Source organism: Amphiprion ocellaris, chromosome 1, assembly GCF_022539595.1.
Source record: "Amphiprion ocellaris isolate individual 3 ecotype Okinawa chromosome 1, ASM2253959v1, whole genome shotgun sequence".
Lineage (NCBI taxonomy): Eukaryota > Metazoa > Chordata > Actinopteri > Pomacentridae > Amphiprion > Amphiprion ocellaris.
In genome coordinates, this window is record NC_072766.1 from 16296242 (window position 1) to 16316847 (window position 20606).

Sequence of the window (20606 nt, forward strand, 5' to 3'; positions counted from 1 at the left end):
TTTTCCAATGCAGAAGCTCTCCCCTACAAAGATGATCCCATTCATTCTAAAGTTTTCACTTCTTTCCAAAAAGATTCATAAAGTCATCAGGTGAAAATGAATTTTACAGTAAATTCATGTTTTTCTATTTATATATATATCACAGAAAACAAAATATTGCACTTTTAGTTGTTTCCAATATTGTGCAGCCCGAATGCACACATGAATTACAGCCTCTTTTATTTAACTTTAAGGAAAACTTTACTGCACCGTTTCTTACATTGTGCATGCAGCGCTCAACGGGCATCCAGAGGATTTTAGTTTGTTTGCTGAAACACTACATTTAACTCTTGAAAGAGTCCAGGAATAAACTTTAATAGAACCAGAGACAAGTTAAGTTTGACTAACTTTTCAAAGTAGCAATCTTAGTAAATCTTAAATGCTCCATTCTATGTATAAAGTATTAAACAATTGTTCTCCCTCTTTCTCTCAAACACACAACACATATAGCTTCACTTTAAAGTCTGTCCACAACTATTTAAAGCTACCCACAAAACAGCAAAAAAAAAAAAGCCAAATGTCATCTCACAGAGGACACACACACTAAGTCTGATAAACGCCACTGCAGGGAAAGGTGAATTATTCAGACAAAGAATAAAGTTCCACGCAGCTAAATGCTTACAGATCTCCTGTCATTTAACAATACAAATACAGCTAAGATGAAATAGATTTTTGTATTCATGGTAGTCGATGATCTTTGCTCTACTATTGGTTATCAGACTGATTAACTGGCAGGAATAATTGGATATTTTACCGTGAGTGTTTAGCTGCCATTAAAGTCTATTCTAGAATCGACAAAAGCTCATGATATGTTTTTCACTTTCACTGCTTTGTCTGATGTGGCAGAATTTTAAGTCAATTACAAAGCACTCAAAAAAGAAAAAAAATCAAGTCCAACTTTAGACTTTTCCAAAAGGGAACTGTTGCCGGCTCGGCTAAATCAGGCCACAATCCCAACATCCATGCACTGCTGAGTGTAAAAGTGCAGAAAAAAGCACATGTAAGGGTGCCATGCATAAGTGAACGATTTGTCAGTCAAACCACAAACACTGAAACCTTTCAAAGGCCCATTTATGTGGTTGTTATGTCTTTTCAGTGTTAAAAAAGAAGAGAAGAGTAAATAAGATTAGAGATAAATTAGACATTAGAGTAAATGGGTTCTGCCTGGAGAGTTAAAAGTGTGTTGATGAAAATTCAAAATCAAAGACAAACTAGATCTGCCAAAATCAGATGTGCTCTACAACGGACGTCAGCCAGTCTGAAAATGAGGTTGTTTTCATTTACTTTTTGTCCTTCTGGACAGAAATAAACTGAAGAGATGTGGGAGAGCAGCTATACTGGATTCACTGTTGGAGTGTAATTGCGAGGGCAGGCGGGCATAGGAGATATTTGCTGAGGAGACTAAACATCAGGCCTGATTCCAAACAAAAACCAAACCGGGTCCTCAACGATACCACATAGCGCCACCACTACTCTCACGCACACACATACTCTCTCTCTCTCTTTCTCTTTCACACACACTCTTCATTTCCCCCACAGTTCTGTAGTAATGATTGGTGTCTGCGTCTGGCAGAAATGAAACACTGAGGTATAAAGAGTGTATAGCCTTCCATCTATAAAACCAGAAACATCCTCATGAGACCCACAAGGGTTGACTTGGGCAAAAAGCAGACAGTTCGGCGCAAATCGGAGGCTCTACGCCAACATGGCAGGCGGAGAGATGGTCGCAAAAGGTTTGTAAGTCACAGGGTTGAAAAGAAACTAAGGGTTCACATTTCATAAGCTACTGCTGAGTCGTCTTCTGTGATTGACCACTTAGCAGGAGCAAGTCTGCAAACAGACGAGTCTTGTACCAACAGAGAGCACAACTTGGCCTAAAACCTGCACAGTATAGTGACAACCATCATATAGAGACAGTCACATTAACACTTCAACAGAATAAACCTTTAGATGTACAAGAAAGTATTGATACATTTATGACAAGTTTTTGTAAAGTGTGAAGCACTTGAAACACTAGAAAGAGGACAACAGAGGGATTAGAGAAAAAATCTGAGGTTGTAGATAAAGAGAGAGAAATAAAAGGACAAAGAGTGAAAGAGAGGGGAAGGACTGAGGGGAAGGGGAGCAGAAAGAGGGGAGAGACAGACGACAGGAGTCTGTAATCAGTTAGTCTTGTTGTGTGTCTTAAAATAGAGTTCCCCCAGCCTATAAACAGAAACCTACTATTACTAGCGCTCTGACAAAGCAACTCTCGGATCCAGGCGTGCATGTGAGCGTGTGTGTGTGTGCGCACACGCTGGTATGCATTAAGGCCACAGCACACATGGAGCTCGTTAGAGCATGGACCCCTGGGTAATGTGGTTCTGTGAGGGGCCCAACGAACTACAACCACAGATCAACTGTCAGATTAAAATGATGATTCTCTGTTTGGCTCCAGGAGTATTTTCAACAGCTTTTCATGTGAGCAGAATGTTTCTACCACTCAGAGCACCAGAGGCCTTTTAGTTCTGTGCTTTGGACTGTGATTAGCTTAAAATATAAGACTTGAGCAACTGAAACAATAAAAATAATGTCGCCATACCTCTTGTTATGTTTCTGGGTTTTTTTTCTGCCTTTTTTGGGAAGGTTTACAGAGTAGAAGGAAACAAACGAGAAATAAATGTCTGACATGAAACAAAGGTCCCCAGCGTTGCACCAAGGACATTGTGGTTACATAGTATGATTCTTTACCACAAGGTTACCAGGGAGCGCTAGAAACACCATAACATTCAGGTCAAAACATTTTTCTCTCTCTGACCTTTATTTAACCAGGATGGTCTCAACATCAAAACTATTTTTCCAAAGAGTTGTGGCCCAAATGGCAGCATAATTATACTACACAAAAACAACAAAGAGCCAACATTCACAGACTGAATGTTGAGTAAGTGCAAGGGCATAACATGAAGGGCATAAAATTACATTTAAACTGACAATGTGTCAACAAATCTAAAGCTATTATTTAAAACATATGCACTTGTTCACTTGAGTTTTTGAAACTTTCATGACTTTGTGTTTAAAATGATCAAAGACAAATTTGAAACAGTGGAAATAGCAAATGTAAAGACACATCTCCCCTCTGTTACCATGCACTGTGACCCTTATTGTGTTATGTCACTGGTGACGGCACTGACATGAGCTGACGATAAAAACCTTCCAGTAACAAATGAAAAGACAAACTGTACTGAATAGATCTGTTAAAAGCCGGTATTTGAAGGTGGACAACATCTGCAAAGAGGGATCAGTCAGTCAGATGTCTCACCTGCGTGTCTGTCTCTGTAAATGGCTCCTGTTGTGGTTGTAAGACTTTGCTTTGGTGTGTTGGGTCTGGACTGCAGGACTCTGCCTCTCTTCCTGCAGGTTTCTATGAGTTTCTCCCTCAGCTGAAGAAATGCAGACAAGCAGGACGGCTGAGGAGAGGGAAAGACAATAACACATTTTAGATAGAACACGTTACACTTGATAAATGCTGTTTTTAACGGTGAAAACAAAACCCAAAATGTGCAACTAGTTACAATGAAAGTCACCTTTTTCTCTCCTAAAATATTCACACACATAAACATGCACACATTCCCCTTTTTGTTGACTTGTCTCCACTCACGTCGCTGTCCAGCAGCTCAGTATTCTCTGCGCCGCTGTGTGCCAGCAGGTACTTTGAGTGAAACAGACGACCATCGAAGCTGTGCCAAGGCATCAGGGCAGCGCTGGGCAGCGGGCAGCCGCTGGCACAGTTAGCACCCAGCAGGTGGCTCAGTCCTCGGATGTAGAGAGATCCCAGCTGCACCGCACGACTGGAGAGGAAAGGCAGCTAAGAACGAAGGAAAAAAATGGATGGTGGCACATCATTAATATGAGATTCGATATTCGATTACTGCAAATCTTTTTTATCGGGCATTCCACAGAAACCCCTCTCCCAACTCCAACTGGTCCAGAATGCAGCAGCTAGGCTTCTTACTGGTTTTAACAGACGACATCACATCTCCCCTGTCCTAGCTTCCCTCCCAGGCTTCCTATCCTTTTTAGAATTGATTTTAAGATTCTGCTGATCACTTTTAAAGCTTGCCAGGGCCTTGCCCGGGCCTTGCCCCTGGATATATTTCAGACATACTATCCCCGTATGTCCCCTCGCGCAGCCTTAGATCCTCGGGTGGGTCCCTCCTGGTTGCTCCAAAGTTGAGGCTTAAATCCAAGGGTGACCAGACTTTCTCCATCAGGGCCCCTCGGTTTTGGAACGACCTGCCTGAGGAGATAAGGCTCGCCGAATCAGTAGATTGTTTTAAATCACTTCTTAAAACCCACTTTTATGAACATTGTGATCCCTCTGTATGTGGATCTATGTATCATATTGTTGATGCTCAATAAAAATGAAAAGGAAAAACACTTTTATAGACTCGCCCTCCTGTAAAGTTCTCTTTTTCTTTTATCACTATGTTCTACCTGTCAAAGCACTTTGTGAACGTTCTTCTGAAAGGTGCTATACAAATAAAGTTATTATTATTGTTATATTTTGCTGCATCTTTTGTCACCACACTCAGTGACAGGTGATGCAGCACTGACTCTGCTGAGCTAAGGCAAACTAAAAAACAACAGACCACACAGTCGGTCATGTCACTGTCCATGGAGAGAGACTTTGCTGTGAGATTTACTCATGGGACTGATAAATCTTAAAAGTATTAATTTGAAATCATTTGACCAAAAAAAGTAATCTTCTAAAACTTGTCTGACTTGGTTTTATCAAAGTTTTTAACCACATCTAACTCTCAGGAGACTTGCTGCAGCGCTAATATGCATGATTTTGATTCTTTCATCTTGAGCAGCAGCATAACAACATTTACACCAATGGATCAAATGAACCAAACTAAACTGTGACTAGACTGCGACTGAAGCATCAACACCAGCTTTAATCTGCACAACTCAAATATCCTCCCAAACTGCAGCATCTGAAGGGAGTCCTCCTGCAAACAGACATCTGTTTCTTCAATGTGCTTAGTGTCACCATCCGGAACAAATTCCTGAACTTTTCTCTCACAGTTGCTAAAATAATTGGTGTTTCCCAACCCCAATTTGCACAACCTTATCTGCTCAGCCCTGACACGTAAATCACACAATTAACTACGACTCAGACCACCCACTTCACCGTTAGTTAACTCTGCCAGACGGCAGTGAGGTATCTTTGCATCTGTCCATTTATCTACACATCTTTTTCAAAAGGTGCTGGGAATATGATGGTACGTGTTCTTTGGTTAGTTTGGCTCACTGAGACAAATTGGATAAAAATGAGACGCTCTGTTGCCTATGATGTTCTAAACCTTTCTGTTGTATGAAATTATATGCTTGAAACTTGAATAATGGGAAGTAAAAAGGAAATGGGAGGAAAAATGAGAATGCAGCTTATACTTATCTAAATCCAAAACACCAGGTATTGTATTGTAGAAACAAGCAAAGTGGTCCATCCCACAATTAAAACTAAATACACTTGCAATAAAACTTGAAAGACAATTACATGAATTAATTCATGAGGATAATATCCAATTTCCATCTCACTGATTTCTTTAAAGATAGAACACACAAACATACATCTTACAGCTGCTTTATGCTATTGAATGAAAGAGAAACAAGAGACAAGCTGAGTGTAACGACAGCAGTCGGTAACAGCAGGCAGATGTTCTCTGTGTGTGTCTGCTCTCACCTGTCCTCTGGTAGATAACACTGATAACAGTGATTACGTGTACACACACACACAGACACACACACACACACACACACACACAGAGACACACACACACACACACACACACACACACACACACACACACACACACACACTTCCCTGCCTGCCACCTGCTTCCAGTCAAACACAGCTTCACCTTCTGAAAACAATGAACCACTGGACGGAGACACAAAAGCCTGAGGGCGCTCACAAACACACCGACACAAAGACGGAGGGAGAAAAGAGATAGAGAGCAACATGAAGAGGGACAGAAAAAGAGAAAGTGGTCGAGTGTAAAAAGTAGATGAACATGAGAACACACAAAAGGAGAGAGACAAAGACAGAAATGTGTGTGTGTCCGTGTGTGTGTGTGTGTGTGTGTGTGTGTGTGTGTGTGTGTGTGTGTGTGTGTGTGTGTGTGTCCAGCGGGGTGGAGTGTGTGTGGTGTAAATAGCTCCATGTGGTGAGCGTCAGCCAGGACAGACAGGCGACTGTCGCCAGCATACTCTCCCTGTCACACACACAACGCACGCCAAAATCACAGTCCCATGGGGAGGAATGTTGCAACAAAACCGACGCATCCCAAAACCTACCCACAACCCCTTTCCCCTAAACACACACACACACACACACACACACACACACACACACACACACACACACACACACACACACACACACAAACAGTGTGACTCATTTTCACGAGCGCAGACACACGTCTTCAATAAAGGAACATTTAAATGAAGAAAGTCTTTGCTTTGTATGGTGTGTTGAAATACAGATGCACATTTTCAGGTTGTGATATGTTGAGTGGAAGATGTTTGTGAATCTGTAGAGTGCACATACACACACGTGCAAACCACACACAATCAATAGTTGACCATTTGTTCACCAACATCTAAGCGTACAGTCTGTATAGTGTGTGTGTGTGTATTTAATTCATACACTAGTCACCCAGTTAAACCCCCTCCTGCAGCGCTGAACCTCTCCCACACAGCATATTCAAATCAACGCCCAGCCCTAATTATTGTGTAGAAAACAGACGAGCAGCAAAAATACAAATTACTAGACATAAGTATGGTAATTAAGCAGTAAAAATAAATGGGGCTACAAAAAGGCAGCAAACACAACGGCCGTTTTCCCAGAGAATGGAAAAGCACAGCTGATGCTGGTATCTGTGAGAACTCACGAGTCACATGAAGCGATTTCACTGAAGACTGAGAAGACAGTCGCACCGCTGCTGCCTTGTTGGCTTCAACACTGCTTTGATTAGGACTTGAGCTAATTATTATGTTTACTAAGTGATTAAAAGCTACAACACTAATATATAAATGCGTAACTCTGGTCCTTGGTCCAACATGTTCTACCAACTTAAAAATGTAGTTTTAGTTTTTCTAGACACAGAAATGACACCAGTAATCATTAAAACTACTATATTATCAGCTAAAAAATATAAAACATTACAGATTTGACTGCAAAAAAGAAACATCATTCAAGACTGTTTTTAACTTTGAATACGATTTGATTTTAAACGATCTGTTAACTGTTTCTCTTTATTTTTGTGTGTGGTTTCTTAGAAAAGCTTGTCAATCAACAGTGTGTTTCTGTGTTCTCTCCACTTTCTCTTCACTTTCTATTAATGGAAACAATTTCAGAGCGGTGTTTACCACAAGAGGACTGTGTTTGGTGTAAACGGCAGAGAACATTGTCTTCTTGAAGCAGGAAACAACATTTGGTTGTATTTTGACCAAAAGTAAGGGTGTAGATCAGAATTACCTTTTTTGAAAATAACTAAAAATCAAAAACAATGGTCTTCATGTATTGTATGTTGGGTGTCTGCGGTTATGACAGACCTCAATCCGCTGAAGCTCCTGCAGGGATTTTAGTCTCAGACATACAGCCTGACTCAGGTAGGCATCCACGTCCTCTTGAGACAAAGTTTGTACCTGAAAACATACACAAAAACAAGCACACAGACAGAGAGAGAGAAAAATATATGGTGAGCCAATTCAGTCACATCCCAGTGTGTCTTCAGTGTCGGTCAGTTTGTTTGGTCTGCTCACTGTGCAACAATTCAACAGAGAAAGAAACAATGCTGTCGACAGAAACAAGGCTGCCCAGTTGTGTGTACAAAACAAACAAACCCTCAAGTTATTTAAATAGAAGAATGTGAATACAGCGGCGATCAGACAACAGCTACTATTGTCTGTCAGACTGACTGCTCATCTTTAATTATCCACTCAGCTAACGGTTCATCTGTTACATGACTGGTGACCGTCTGTGTGATGGACTACAGCGGTGTCTCTGTCTGGTAAACTACCAGCTGATCTGCGTCTTTGAGCTTTTAGCTGTTAGTTTGAGCTGCTAAAATACTTTGAAACTGTGAAAAAATCTCTGACTGAACGTTTGGAGATTAATCTGCATTGTGATTTATATAGTTAAAACTATATGCAATAAAAGACCCTCTCATTCTGCGCATCTAATTTAATAATCTTTTATTTCTTAATTTTGAGACTTGGAGAAGTTGAAGGAGTAAATTGCTAAGTCATGGAGCATTCTATCAGGATGACAATGTTTCGCAAGCATTTCACAAATCCAACATTCACAGCTTATGAATTTTATGCAATGTGAGATGCAAAGATCACTGAATTTAATCATTATTTTGAGTAATGAAAGAGAAGAAAATCAAACTGCAGTATAATTTCTGTTTTGCTCCTACATGACGCACGCATCTTGATCCAGGTGATGTGAACCTGTGATTCCCGTTATGTTCGAGCTCAATCAGCTGACGTCAATGCAAAAAGGACAAAATCTCTGTTTCTTTGACATACTTTGAAAACTGGTCACAAAGCATTACAACAGGATCACCAACAGCTCAGATTCATATTGTTCAAAACATACGACCAAAACAACATAAAAGTACTGACGTGAATTAAGACTCATCTCTTGGCCTTTGGGTGGTTATCAGACCTGCTGTTGACATTGAAGTTACAAAGACCAGTGTCTGTGGCTAAACTGGAAACTCAGTGGGTGTTAATGGCTGCCATGAAGCCACAACAAAACAACAGAGAACAGAGCGTCAACAAGCCGTGTTTAACTTCACATCACATGTTGACAAAGGAGCAGAATAATTGTTGTGTATGTCTTACAGATGCAAATCCTGAATCAAAAGCTGACGCGCATGTTTAATTGTCACCAAATATATGTGGTCTTTCATTTTCTGTTTACATAAATCACCAGGTGTAGATTTACTACCTACTCATTTAACAGATTTACTTATTCAGTGGAGGCCAAGCCAGACATGAAGCCTGACCAATGAAAACCATCGGAGACATATGAATCACATTGGAGACGTCACCGTTTTCAAAGTGTCTACAACAAATGATGTTTTTGTATTTTTTTGCAACTGGAACACCCAACATGACTAAAGAAAGGAATATAGATGGCGATACACAAACATAAGACATTTATAACAACAATTACCTATGTTTTGGCCTAAAAGAAAACTAAATTACACTTTGTTATTTATATGAACCATAAGACATAAGAACAAATAAGTTCAATGATGAAACAAGTCATGGGTTTTTCAGTTCTCTCTTAGAAGATTGAAAGTTTCTCTTTAATTGACCTTTGTTATTAAATAAAATCTTCTGGCTGTATTTTTACTGCCTGAAAACTATTCAATAAGCAAGTCGACAATACCTGTAGTGCAATGTACGTGACCAGACAGAGTGCAGCCAGGAGAGAGTCTTCAGTGGCTCCATACAACTCTGAGATGTCGAGGCAGTCAAAAATTGAAAGGAAAGTTTTCAGACGAAGAGCAGAAACCTCAGGACCAGTGCTAAACCATAGTAAGTCCAGAGTGGGTTGAACACCTACACATTCACACAGGGGAAAAAAATACCGTAAGACTTTGGATGTATAAACACGTCTTCTCTGTATTAAGCATAACAAGAGGCAGCTTTTCAAAATCATTCTGACGGTCACACACACCAAAAGGTTTACTCTACAACTACTTAATCATGAGGAAAACATCATAACTAGGAAACATAAAAGACGAATTTAGAACCACATGACTCTTTTATTGTTGCTTATTCAGAGCATACTAAAGTGTTATCAGTGTGAGATAAAATATGCAAAACTAAAACATAAAAACCCATTTTAATCAAACTGATATCACATTTTGTCCAAGCAGAAGGTGATATGTGAATAAAGAAACTAGCACAGTACAGTAGTAGTACAGTACATGGGAGGCGGACTGGGACAGGTTGGACCATGTCAGGCTCCTTCAAAGGGTTTCCAGGGTAGACAAACCATTCCTTGATTGCTGGAATATCCACAATGTTGCCTGAAAACACACAAGAAAGACATCATGCTTCGAACAACTTTACACAATCATCTGCAAAAGACATCAAAGCCTTCTCATCAGATATTTTCAACTATACACACAAAGGCAATGGTAGAAACTCCACTTCAGACCATGCATTCCTCCTGAGGATGGTAAAATCATCGGTGCGTTTCTGCAGGTTTGCTTGTATTTAACTGCACATGTATATCAACATGTGTGCTTATGTCCTCATATGTGTGTAACTTTGATGTGTTTACGGTCTTACCATCCTGCCTGAGCAGCAGCAGACCATAGATGCGTTGTCTGCAGGGCTTGTAGACGAGGGCCTGAGGTAGCAATTCAGCGTCCTCTTCGTCCTCCAGAGTATTGCTACATTCAGTGACTCCCTCACACACAACACTGTAAACCATGAAACCCTCTGCTGCTACATGCTTCTCTCTACATGCCTGTGGAAAACCACACAGCAAAAAATATTTAGCCATTCTGGTATTTGGTTGCCTGAAAACAGCAGGGAGTTCTGCAGGACAAATATACATGTGAGACACATAGCATACCTTTAATATTTCTGGGCTCACATGTTTTTCAAAGGCAGAGGGAAGTACAGAAATGTCACCTAGCCCAAGAGCACTCTGTCCAGGTAAAAGGTAGGAGCAAACTCCCCTCATGAGGAGCTCTCTGTCAGGAACCGACAGATTTAGAGACTGTGGGAAAAGTCCAGTTTGTTCCTCCTCTCTGCTCCACATAGAGCTGACAAGCTGGGATACTGCGAGCACCACCTGCCCCTGAGGAGCTCCAGGGTGTGGTGTGGGATTGCTTTTCCTGAGAACAATAAAATAAAGAAGTTTAACTACGCTGGCTCACCAAACAAGATGAGTGTATTTATCTGCAGACAAAAGTCAAGAATGTAGGCTGGGAAAATAATTTCATGGAACTTTTAAAAAATATTATGAAAGGGTGCACTCTATAAATAAATGAAGCCAAATATTATGAAAGGGTGCACTCTATAAATAAATGAAGCCAATGACCAAGAAAGTATGTATTTAGATGAGGACAAGACTGGAAATTCCAATTTAATGTTCATACATTACAGCAAATATCAATGTAGAGAAAAAATATAAGTAAAGACACCTGTAAGTTTCCATGGCAGTGTTCCTGATGTGCCGCATTCGCTCCTCTGACACGACATCATTGCCGAGGAGACAGGCTAGCAGTGGTAGCTGGGTAACCAACAGTCCAAGGGTTTTACAGAGCCGCTGCCGGTCGTACATGACAGTCGTGAGGCCTTTCATCCACAGCTTGGTCACAGACAAATAGGGGGCACTTTGAAGATAAGAAAAAAATCCTTTTTCAGATGAAAAATTTTCCATCAGTGTCAAAAAAACTCTGACAACCTGTCAGTCTACAATCAGATTTGCCATTTTAAGTTATTTAATTCTTGTCATTCGGCAGTCTTTTTTAAGTACATAAAAAAAATCATATTTACAAACCTGTCATATATGATAAAGTCAGAGTCCTGTCCCAGAATGCCCATGCTGCCATGCTGACGAGCGTAGTTGGTAATCTCATAGTCCGCCTCCCGCACTGAGCAATACACTTCCTGACCCAAGGAACTGTCAAAAACATAAAAATAATCTATAAATCACAGCTAAAATAACTTAAATACATTACTAATTTTATGATCTCAATATGCATATTTTGTACAGGAGGGATACAACATCACAGTTAGTGTTGTAAATGCCAACCTCAGAGCAAAGCGTGTGAATGTTGCCAGACCAGAGGGCAGACAAAAGAGCTCTCTACCAGGCTGCACTCCGTGCTGCTTGATGTAGCGAAACATTTTAGAAATCTCCCCATTCACTCTGTGTCTCCTCTTCACCTGTAGACCACAGAGGATGTTGGTTTTATGTAAGAAGTTGGGCCCAGGTAAATTCACAAGATCAACAGAATTAATATCAAGCTCTGCACATGAAGCTGCAAGCCCTGAAACAATATGTGTAATAAAAGTTCCCCTTGAACTGTTGGAGTAGACAACCAGGTAGGTTGAAAACTGCTTAAGGTGTTAGATCAGTACAGTTTCTAAAGAGCTGGTGGGCACCTTCTACTACAGGTGAAATACAACTACAACGTGTGGCGCTTAAAGAAACTAAAGACTTAAATACAGTTTCAACATGTTAAATTATAGCAATCTTTTATGTGTCCTTCCTCACCCACTCCTGTCTCTTCTGCTCTTCTACCACTCCATCAAAGAAAAAGACCAGTCTGATGCCTGCAGCATTAAAAGCCTCCACCCATCTCTTCAGAACATCCATGTATCCCTTCCACTGGCCACCACACACCCAGTCCTTACATGAGTACCAGTGACGCAGGCATGCCATACCATCCACAACAAGAGTGGGAGCTGAATGAGAGTGAAACACAACTTTAACAGACAGCAAGCCTGCATGTTAACCCACTCTGAGCAAACACACTACCCCAATAATAATAAATAAAATTCTAGACTTCTTTCTTCAAGTGTTGTGATTTTAAAACAAAAAAGCCTTGAGGCAATAATCAGCTGCAAATAATTCTATGGTGACTGTTTGGACTGTTGGACTTGGCACTTACAGATGAGGAAGATGAACACATCTAATAAACAATTTACAACACACTAGAACGTAGTATCAGCAGATGTGAAATTATAAAGAGACTCCTTTGTGAGATCCCATACATATGTACATAGTATTCATAACAATGAATGACAAATAGTACATCAAAGCTGCAGTTCTAAAAATATGTTTTCATGGAAAAAATACATGAAAACTGCAAATAGACACTAAAAATACTCATATCTTCATAGAATTACATTATACGGCGTTACTGGGGTATTTAAGAAATGTTTCACAGGGATTATATGCACTAAACTTAAAGTGTTAGATTTTCAACTAATATCATTCCTGAGGCCTAACTACCTACCTCTATATCTGTAGTTAAGAACAGCAGTGCAAGAAAAGATGTGTAAAGATGTACAGAATACTGGACAGAGATGTAAATTTGGCAGCTTACTGAACCTAAGTGATATCCATACTAAAAAAATCACGTTTGTTCAGATAAATGTACTTGAAATGTAATCATTTTGTCTGTTATCTAAACGCTTCATCTTCCAAATGTTTAACAGTACTTTCATCAGCTTTGTAAACTCAACTGGTGGTGTTAGCTGTGGTTGTTGAACTTTGCTGGCTTTTGGCAGCATGTTGTCTGGCCATCTCTCTCAGGTTCACTGTCACACAGGCTTCTGGGCAGCAGCGCTCCATAAAGGACTGAAGACCCTTCACACCCATTTCTACTGAACAGAAAGAAAAACACAGAGAGAATTATTCACTGAAAATTTAAGGCAGGATTTATGCCAGCACACTGGACCGAAACTGTAATGTAACGTCTTCGTAACACGTTGTACTTTAAATATTTGATGAATGACCCTGTTCTGCTTTCAGAAAAACGCTGTGACAGTTTGTCAAGACTATTAATGCAGCTGTTCAGTGCGAACAGACATGAATGCTAACCGTTAGCTTAGCTTCTAGCCGCTCAGCTCATTTATTAAGAGACAACCGCGTCTCTTGTCCCGTCAAACACACTCGCGGAAAAACCAAGTTATGTCTGTAAATACTATCAACCCCTGCATTGTTCCGCAGAGCAACAAACTCACTCTAAAACCCTGGTGTAGTTGAGCAGCATTAAGTCCGCGCTGTGTTTACTTGATGTACATTCAAATTACTTCCTGTAATCTACGCGTGGCGTCATCACGTTGCAAAACAAAGCGCACGTGCTTGGCGCATGGAACCTCCAGAAGCAGCAGTATCAGAATTTTTTTTTTAATTATCTGCGAGATTAATGTAAATATTAAAGACTGTGCGGAGCCAAAATAAACTGTGAGACGGGGCAGAGTGTTGCTGCTGCAGTTGAAGAATAAACATCCTGAGCTGTCATGAATAAGAATGAACCATTGTGGTTTTGTGGACTCCCCATTATAGCTCTCCAGGCCAGGATCAGAGGGGCCTAATTGCTCTCCTGGAGAATGGGGGGGCTCTTCTCTGGAGTCACAAGCTATTAGGTCTACCTTCTCAACACAAAGCGCCCCCGTCCCTTCCACTCTATTGTCTGAGCAGAGCAGGAATAAAGAAGGCGACATATGCTGGCTGTCAGTCCAGCTGTCAGCATCTGTCGTTCCTCAGCCAGATGCTCTTTGGACTGCTGGGACAATCCCATACAACTGATCTTCAAGGAGGGAGGAGCACCATGATTCTCAATCACCCACTCAAGAGTTATAGACATTAAACTCACTCTCAGTGTACTCGGGGCACCTGTCTCAAAAGCACCTGAGGCTAAAGCGACTCTAGTATGTTTTAATTTTAACATATGGGTTTGAATCGCTTTGCCTTAAATAATCATCACCTTCATCCTGCACAGATGTTAAAGCAACAGCTGCTGCAAGTACTCTGCTTATAGCCCAGTTGTCTTAAAGCTGCAGTGGAATGTTCGCAACTACCAAGCTCTTCAATCTGTGATATTGTTTTATTGTTGTTCCTCTTGATCAACCTCAAATGTCCATTAACAGATTGATTGAATACTTACATGATCATTTAAATAGTCTTAACCATCTTCAATTATATGAACAGAAAACTTTTTCTTTTTGACTGGTATGGTTTTCAGAGAATGAGACGGTTGGACAACAAGCTGTGCTGAGGTTCTGCAGCTAACATTTATTTTCACTCTTGATTCATCTACAGATTTACTCAATTAGCTGATAAATCAAATGATCTGTAAAACAAAGAGAGCAAACTGGAAAACAACAGTGTTCCCAGAGAAGGGCCAAGCAACCAAAACCCCAAAAACAAACATCTTGGTAGAGTAGCAAAAACTAGAAAATATTTACATTTGAGAAGTTGTAACACACAAAGTTCAGCCAATTTTTGCTTGGAAAGAGTAGATGGAAGCCAGAAAGAAAGGAAATCCTTATTGCATGTTTACAGTGAGGGTGCTTGTGTTGGAAATAAAGAGTCTGTTGAATTTCAAGACGAGGAAAAAATGCTCTGTGTCATTTTGTTTTCAATTCATTTGTATTGTTAAAGACAAAAAATATGTTAGATAGATAGATAGATAGATAGATAGATAGATAGATAGATAGATAGATAGATAGATAGATAGATAGATAGATAGATAGATAGATAGATAGATAGATAGATAGATAGATAGATAGATAGACACAATCCAACCAGCCCTGAGAAGGGGGTTTATATAATCCTGCATCCCTTTGTTAGCACCCACTGTTTGGGTCTGTTGTCTATTCACGTTTCAGAGCCACCTCCTCCTCCTACAAGGACTCTTCCTTCTCCTCTTCGATCTCCTTCCTTTTGAGTTCCTCCCCCCTGTTGCCTCCCCTCCTCCCCTCTCCTGACCAAAGCTTGACTCAGGAGAAACAGAGGCAGATGTTCCAGGAGCACACGACTGCCCTCACCCACCCCCACCACCTCCCATTTGTACTGGACCAGCAGTTAACCCCCGGAAAGAATTGACCATACAAGCACGCACACACTCATACAAAGAACACCGCTGCCCAAATCTGTACGGGCTCAACAGTTGTCCAACTGAATGAACAACACACACACACACACCGAGTGCCGTCCAGATCCCCTCAGGGTTCCTGATAGCAGCCACCTCAGGGTCAGGCCTGGTGTCAGCGTCCAGAGCCCAGGGTCTCTGTGGGCAGCTGGCCTGGCTAATCCTACTGCTGGAGGCCAGAGCTCCTCAAACTAAAGGCCAAGAACCCCTGGGGGACCACAGGCAGGGATCTCAGGGAGCAGGGAGTGTGCGATTTGTTCAAAATGTAGGGGTTTTTGTTTGTTTGCTTGCTTGCTTGCTTTAAGTCCAGATCAAACCTCAAAGAAAACATTACACATCAAACACCAGAGTCCTGTGGGAATATAAATATTGGTCATCGTCACAAATCTGATTCATCCTCAGAAGTAGATTGATTAGTGTTAACTCACATTTTGTGCTCAAGCACTGCTTAACGGATGTAACTGACATGGTGAAATTCAGGCAAGTGTATAAAATGATGTACAAAAATAATACCTGGAAATTTTCTGTTCAACATAATGGTGGAACCAAAACTTGAATATTATTTTGTCATTAATTACATTCAGCCTATAAAATATGTAAACACAGGAGAAATGTCCCAAGGTCATGTCTTCAAATTGTCTTCACCTTTGTTTTTCACATTTCACTTTACATTATAATGTGAAGTGAATTTTCAAGTAAAATTGCCATTTTTGCCAATGCACTCAAACACTTTTCAGTGATCAAAATAACTACAAATTCAAGTAGCTCTCAACTAATCAATTAATTGACTGCTTCGGTTTTACTTCCCATGAGGTCAGAACCGGAACATAGAGAATATGAGGTATCACAGTGACAAAAAGGTTCAACATTTAAGTTGTAGAAGGTGAATTTTAAAAGGAGGACTGACATTTAAAGATTTAAAGAGCAAAAATCCACAAGTTTCCCATGTTTTCTAATTTCCTAAATTGGTTAATCATAGCCCAGACAAGACCAGGATGACATGTGGGCTATCAAAATATCATACTATGCTACACAACACAGGAATAAGTGACTGTAACACTTGGAGGCTAACAGGTGGTATAAGGCAGTGCATTCCTGACAGGGGTGATAAGTGGGCTGCCTCAGGTGTTGTGTGGGTGAGGTGAGTCTCACGTTTCTGACATGATATGAGTGCTACCTATCTTTTTATCTATCTATCTATTGCAAATGCTATGAATGAAGGTTCGATGAATGCAGTGACGCGGACAAACAAAATAACACTGCAGCACTATTTTCCAGTCAAATTGAATATTGTTTCCTATTCACTCATTCTCAGACACAAATTAAATATCTCAGTCAGTGCATCGAGTAATTAAAACCAGCATTGTGGCTGTGTATGATGGGAGACCAGAATTTAAGTATTTACACTTGTTGGGGCTTAAACTGAAAGATCCCGAGTCCCTGTGAACTTTGATTTCTGCAACTGACCATTCCAAGGCCTGCCATGCTGTGTGTGTGTGTGTGTGTGTGTGTGTAGCTGGTGTGATGGTGATGATGTGAAGGTTCCCACGACAGCCATCCATCCATTTCTTGGCACACACGCTCACACACTCGTGCACACAAACGCACAGGCCATATGGCCACCTCATACCCAATGCATGCCTCCACTGTGAGCCGGCCCTGGGAGCAAGCAGCAGCTTCACCTCCAGAGGCGTCCTCCTCTGTGGAGGGAGAAATGGAGGAGGAGGAGGAGGAGGAGGAGGCTTGGGATGGCAGAGAGAAGGGAGAAGAGGGAGAAGGAGAAATGGAAGGATGGTTACATAGAGATAGAGATGAGGGGAGCCATTTGGTAGCTGCTCCATGTTGTGGTGTTTGGTGAGCAGATGGCCGGGGCTTGAGGAGGGGGCGTGTCTTGTCCTCGCGACCCTTCACAAATCACACGGTTTTCCCCCGAGGGGCTCGCGACTCGCCGTTCAATAGGAATCAATGGGAATTACTCCGCGAGAGAAAGGGATGAATGGGCGGCGGGGCGCGAGACCTCTTCCTTTGTTGTTACCCTGCGTGTCACAGAGCTGCTGGTCCACACACACACACACACACACACACACACACACACACACACACGCTGGCCAACACACGCGCACACGCACTTACTCACACACACGGAAACACTTCAGTTAAACAATCGACCTCCAGTTAAACCATTCCTTAACCCTATGGGTGCGCGCACACACATACACACACACACACACACACATACACACAGAGGGATCAGAGGGGAGGAGTTTGTACTTTCTGCTGTTTCCTTTAAGACACAATCAGAGAATCTCGTGGCATAAATTATGTTTCAGGGAAAAATGTTGTCTTGGTGCTGGTGAGTGAGGATAGGGGAGAGGAGGAGGGTCACTCTCCATCCCATCATGCCTCTCAGTCACGCTTTGGTGGCGTAATCGGAAAATGTGTGCCACGTCATGGTGATGAATGACTGATAGTATATTGGTCTAATACAGAGAGGGAGAGAAAGACCTCTGAAAGTCGGGATGAGTGTAAATAAAAGGCTTCAGGAGAAGAGATTTTACGCCACGCCACGTAGGGGCATTGCAGTCTATTTATAAGGGGGCTGAAATCAACTGGTTAAATGAAATGAGCAGCTCGGAGCCGCGTCCTGCAGCTAAACACACACACTGGTATCTGGGAAGACGGTGGCAGGCAGGGATAATAGTGTTAAAGCTTAAGGTTAAAGGCCTTTCAATCAGCCTCGAGGGGTGTAAAGAGCACATCATGGACACGCAACCACATTAGACACAGGCAGCTATACACTGACCCAGAGGGAATAACCAAGCAGGGTCATCAGAGCTACTTCATTTTTATGCACTGATATGAGACTGCAGCTCTGGATGTTTTGACATGGCAGCCTCAGAGTTGTCCATATGCTGGTTTGTGGAGTGTGAATGAAGGCCTTGTTTGTGGACACCAAAACAGTGATGCTATGCAGAGGGAGCAGCTTCAGTTAGAGCTGTTAATTAAGACCCCCCTCTTCTTCTTCTTCCTCCTCCTCCTCCCCGTGCTCATATGTGTAAACATCAGAAGTGGTGTTGCACTCTGATGCAGCAGAGACACGTGTTCTTCTCTGGACTCCGCTGCCGCTCCAACACATTAATAAAGAAATGATTCAGAAAGGAGGCCCTCTCTGGATCTGTGCATTGTTGAGGTTGAGTTGATTGACAAGTGTGGCACCAAAACCCAATTAATTGCTCTGTCCAATCAGCAGCTCTTTTCCCAGGCTTTCACTTCCTTTTCTGTGAACCATCAGGTCACACAATCACACATGAATCAACCCTGCACAGGTGTATTATACATCTCTTAAGCTCCACACCTCCACTTTTGCCTTAGATTTCTGAATTACAACAGGTTGATTTGTTATTGAATCCTTTTTAAAAACTTAATGAATCACAGCACAAGGTTGTTTAATTGAAGTCATACTAAGATCTTCAGTTACTGCACAGCTAAAGATAAGCTTGTATTAACATCATGCCAACAAGTGTGGATTCTTCCCCACATTTTTCTGCGGATAAACACACATGCAAATTAGACAGTGAGTCCATGTGGGGAGATGGTGTCATGTTGCCATTCTAGCAGACACACACTTTCAGTATTGTAGCTGGAGTCTGTAATGTTTATTCTCATGTGGTTGCATGTAATATGTGACATTTCATTATCAAACATATTGTAAGATTACTGTTTATGCACCCTTCCATGCTTTCCCTCCGTCTCTCTCCCTCTCTCTCTCTGGTGTTGTATTATTGTGGGAGAGCAGGTGCTGCCGACCCAATTACCATACAGCTGAAAGCACAAAGAAAAAAAAACTTTACTCCCTCTATGACTCCCCTCCTCCCCCTCCCCCTGCTCCTCACAAAGTCCCTTAATGACAGCCACGCGAGTGACACACCACCAAGTCTTTTTTACTGCCTCTACCAAAGAGCGAGTAAGGGGAAATACACGGGCATGCGCTGAAAACGGGGTTTTAGGTGTGCTGGCCTGTAGCCAGTGTGCGTAGTTTGGTGCGTCTTTACGCACTTTTGTCTCAGACAATATTTTGCTTTCGAGCCCCAAAATTTTGGTCTTTATCCGGTTACAATTATTCAAAATTGTAGTTTATGACTGTGAATAGATAGAAAATAGATATTTTAAAAGAGTATATATGAATTTGGTAAGGGTGATAGAGTGTCATATAATGCACCTAACAGTGATGTTGTCATCAAACTCTCATCGATCAAGCAAATCCTGTCTGACATTTTTATTTCCCATTAAATCGGCCGAACAGGGTGCCAACAAGACGATTACTGTAAAACAGAAAACAGCCGCTGTTTATATGGGGAGTGCGCACGTGGATAGATATGTCTCCAAGCCGAGAAATAAAGATAAGGTAATAGGAGCAGAACTACTTGTTTTGGGGGGTGTGAACATGTGAAAACCACGGCAGGGGTATCACCATAGGAATGCGGCGGAGCAGATGGTCGTTGTAGCGCAGTTGGGACGGGCTGGCCGGCTGGCCATGCAAGGAGCGGGGCCAACCAGGGCTTTTCCATAACCCCAAATATGAGAAGCCACCGTCAGACTGGCTGCTGCGTATATAAATCTCCTGATGGAGCAGTGGAGGATTTCGTGCAGAGGTTAAAGAATTTGTCGGAATGTAAATGGGCTCTGTGTGTATGTGTGTGTTGTGGAGGAGGGAGGAATCGGGGGGGAAACAAGGGGTTGTTGCACATTTAACAGCTCACTAGCCATTTGGTCTGTCGCTTTGAGAGACAGAGAGGAGGGGGGCGGGTTTAGAAAAAGTTGTGTGCACCCCCCCCCCTCTCCTCCTCCTTCTCCCCCTCCTCTTTCTTTGTGATGGCC

At 41.7% G+C, this 20606-nt stretch overlaps 1 protein-coding gene across 6 annotated transcripts in view; it reads right to left on the bottom strand.

Moving 5' to 3' along the window:
• The window catches only part of fam120b (family with sequence similarity 120B), an 18587-nt gene extending 4692 nt beyond the window's left edge, over positions 1–13895 (bottom strand). The window contains exons 1-13 of one of the 6 annotated variants that reach the window (XM_055013700.1): positions 13816–13895; positions 13315–13452; positions 12341–12531; positions 11876–12009; positions 11621–11743; positions 11262–11453; positions 10688–10952; positions 10399–10579; positions 10032–10133; positions 9488–9660; positions 7639–7731; positions 3677–3883; positions 3338–3485 (exon numbers count right to left, since the gene is read on the bottom strand). In XM_055013700.1, the coding sequence (XP_054869675.1) occupies positions 3338–3485; positions 3677–3883; positions 7639–7731; positions 9488–9660; positions 10032–10133; positions 10399–10579; positions 10688–10952; positions 11262–11453; positions 11621–11743; positions 11876–12009; positions 12341–12531; positions 13315–13450 (1945 nt within the window). In that variant the 5' untranslated portion in view covers positions 13451–13452; positions 13816–13895. The other 5 variants (XM_055013706.1, XM_055013697.1, XM_055013711.1 and 2 more) reach the window with 5 other exon arrangements.
• Positions 13896–20606: the final 6711 nt, after the last annotated feature.